Genomic DNA, 797 nt, shown 5'->3' with positions numbered 1-797 from the left:
TGATCCTTTCCAAGTCTTTCCACAAGAGACTGGATACTAGAATCTTCGCCCTTTTTTTGTCTTCATTCAATCTTCAATGAGTAGCAGACACTCAAAGTTATAGATCCGCGAGATCTGGACATAGCAGTTTCATGTATTTTATTCTAGCTCTTGACAAAGCACAATTATATCTGGAAAGAGAAAGATCAGCTGGTTTATCATCGCAGCGTTTTTTGTTCACAAGTTGCAAGAATTTTACTTCAGTCAGAGTCGATCTCAACATGAGCGAAATAGACGCGACAGGATCAGTTTATTCAGCTGTTCGTCTAGTCTGAAAGCCAGTAAGTTTTTCGACCTTGAACCCACCTCAAGGTTCAAGTTACACATCCTCATTCTTTTTTTCAATAAAATCATTCGACACTAACATGCGGTGCAAATCTAGGTGACCATTCTTCTCGCATCCTCAACTTTTAAAGGTAATGTTTTTGCACAGATTGAAAGATCAGACATCAACTAGATTGTCATAGTTGCTGAACTATCCATTCAAGATATTTTTTTCGCTCTCGTTTGCTTTTAAGCCCTTACCTAGTTCTTGAATGTTCACAAAGTGCGCTCCGTGAGCATTCAAAGCGATCTAAAAGCCTCCGAGTCCGCAACATTACTAAGCATTAAAGAGATAGTCCCTCAGAACAGCTTTGATGGAGCTTAAACATTAGTAGTTAAATCAGAATCAGCAAATTAAGTTTGCCAGTGCCAGCACCATATAATACGCCTCGATCTCCGGATCATCTGGGAAAGCTTGCGTAAACTATTTTGAT

At 39.3% G+C, this 797-nt stretch overlaps 1 protein-coding gene across 1 annotated transcript in view; it reads right to left on the bottom strand.

Moving 5' to 3' along the window:
* Positions 1 to 663: 663 nt before the first annotated feature.
* Positions 664 to 797, bottom strand: part of PHALS_08553 (glycoside hydrolase) — a gene marked incomplete at both ends in the record, with an annotated part of 770 nt that continues 636 nt past the window's right edge. Inside the window, one exon of the mRNA XM_024723922.1 lies at positions 664 to 683. Coding sequence (XP_024574850.1) covers positions 664 to 683 — 20 coding nt within the window. The remainder of the gene's footprint in view (positions 684 to 797) is intronic.

This window comes from Plasmopara halstedii, assembly GCF_900000015.1.
Source record: "Plasmopara halstedii genome assembly, contig: Scaffold_323, whole genome shotgun sequence".
Lineage (NCBI taxonomy): Eukaryota > Oomycota > Peronosporomycetes > Peronosporales > Peronosporaceae > Plasmopara > Plasmopara halstedii.
This window is presented reverse-complemented; position numbering and strand designations above follow the sequence as displayed.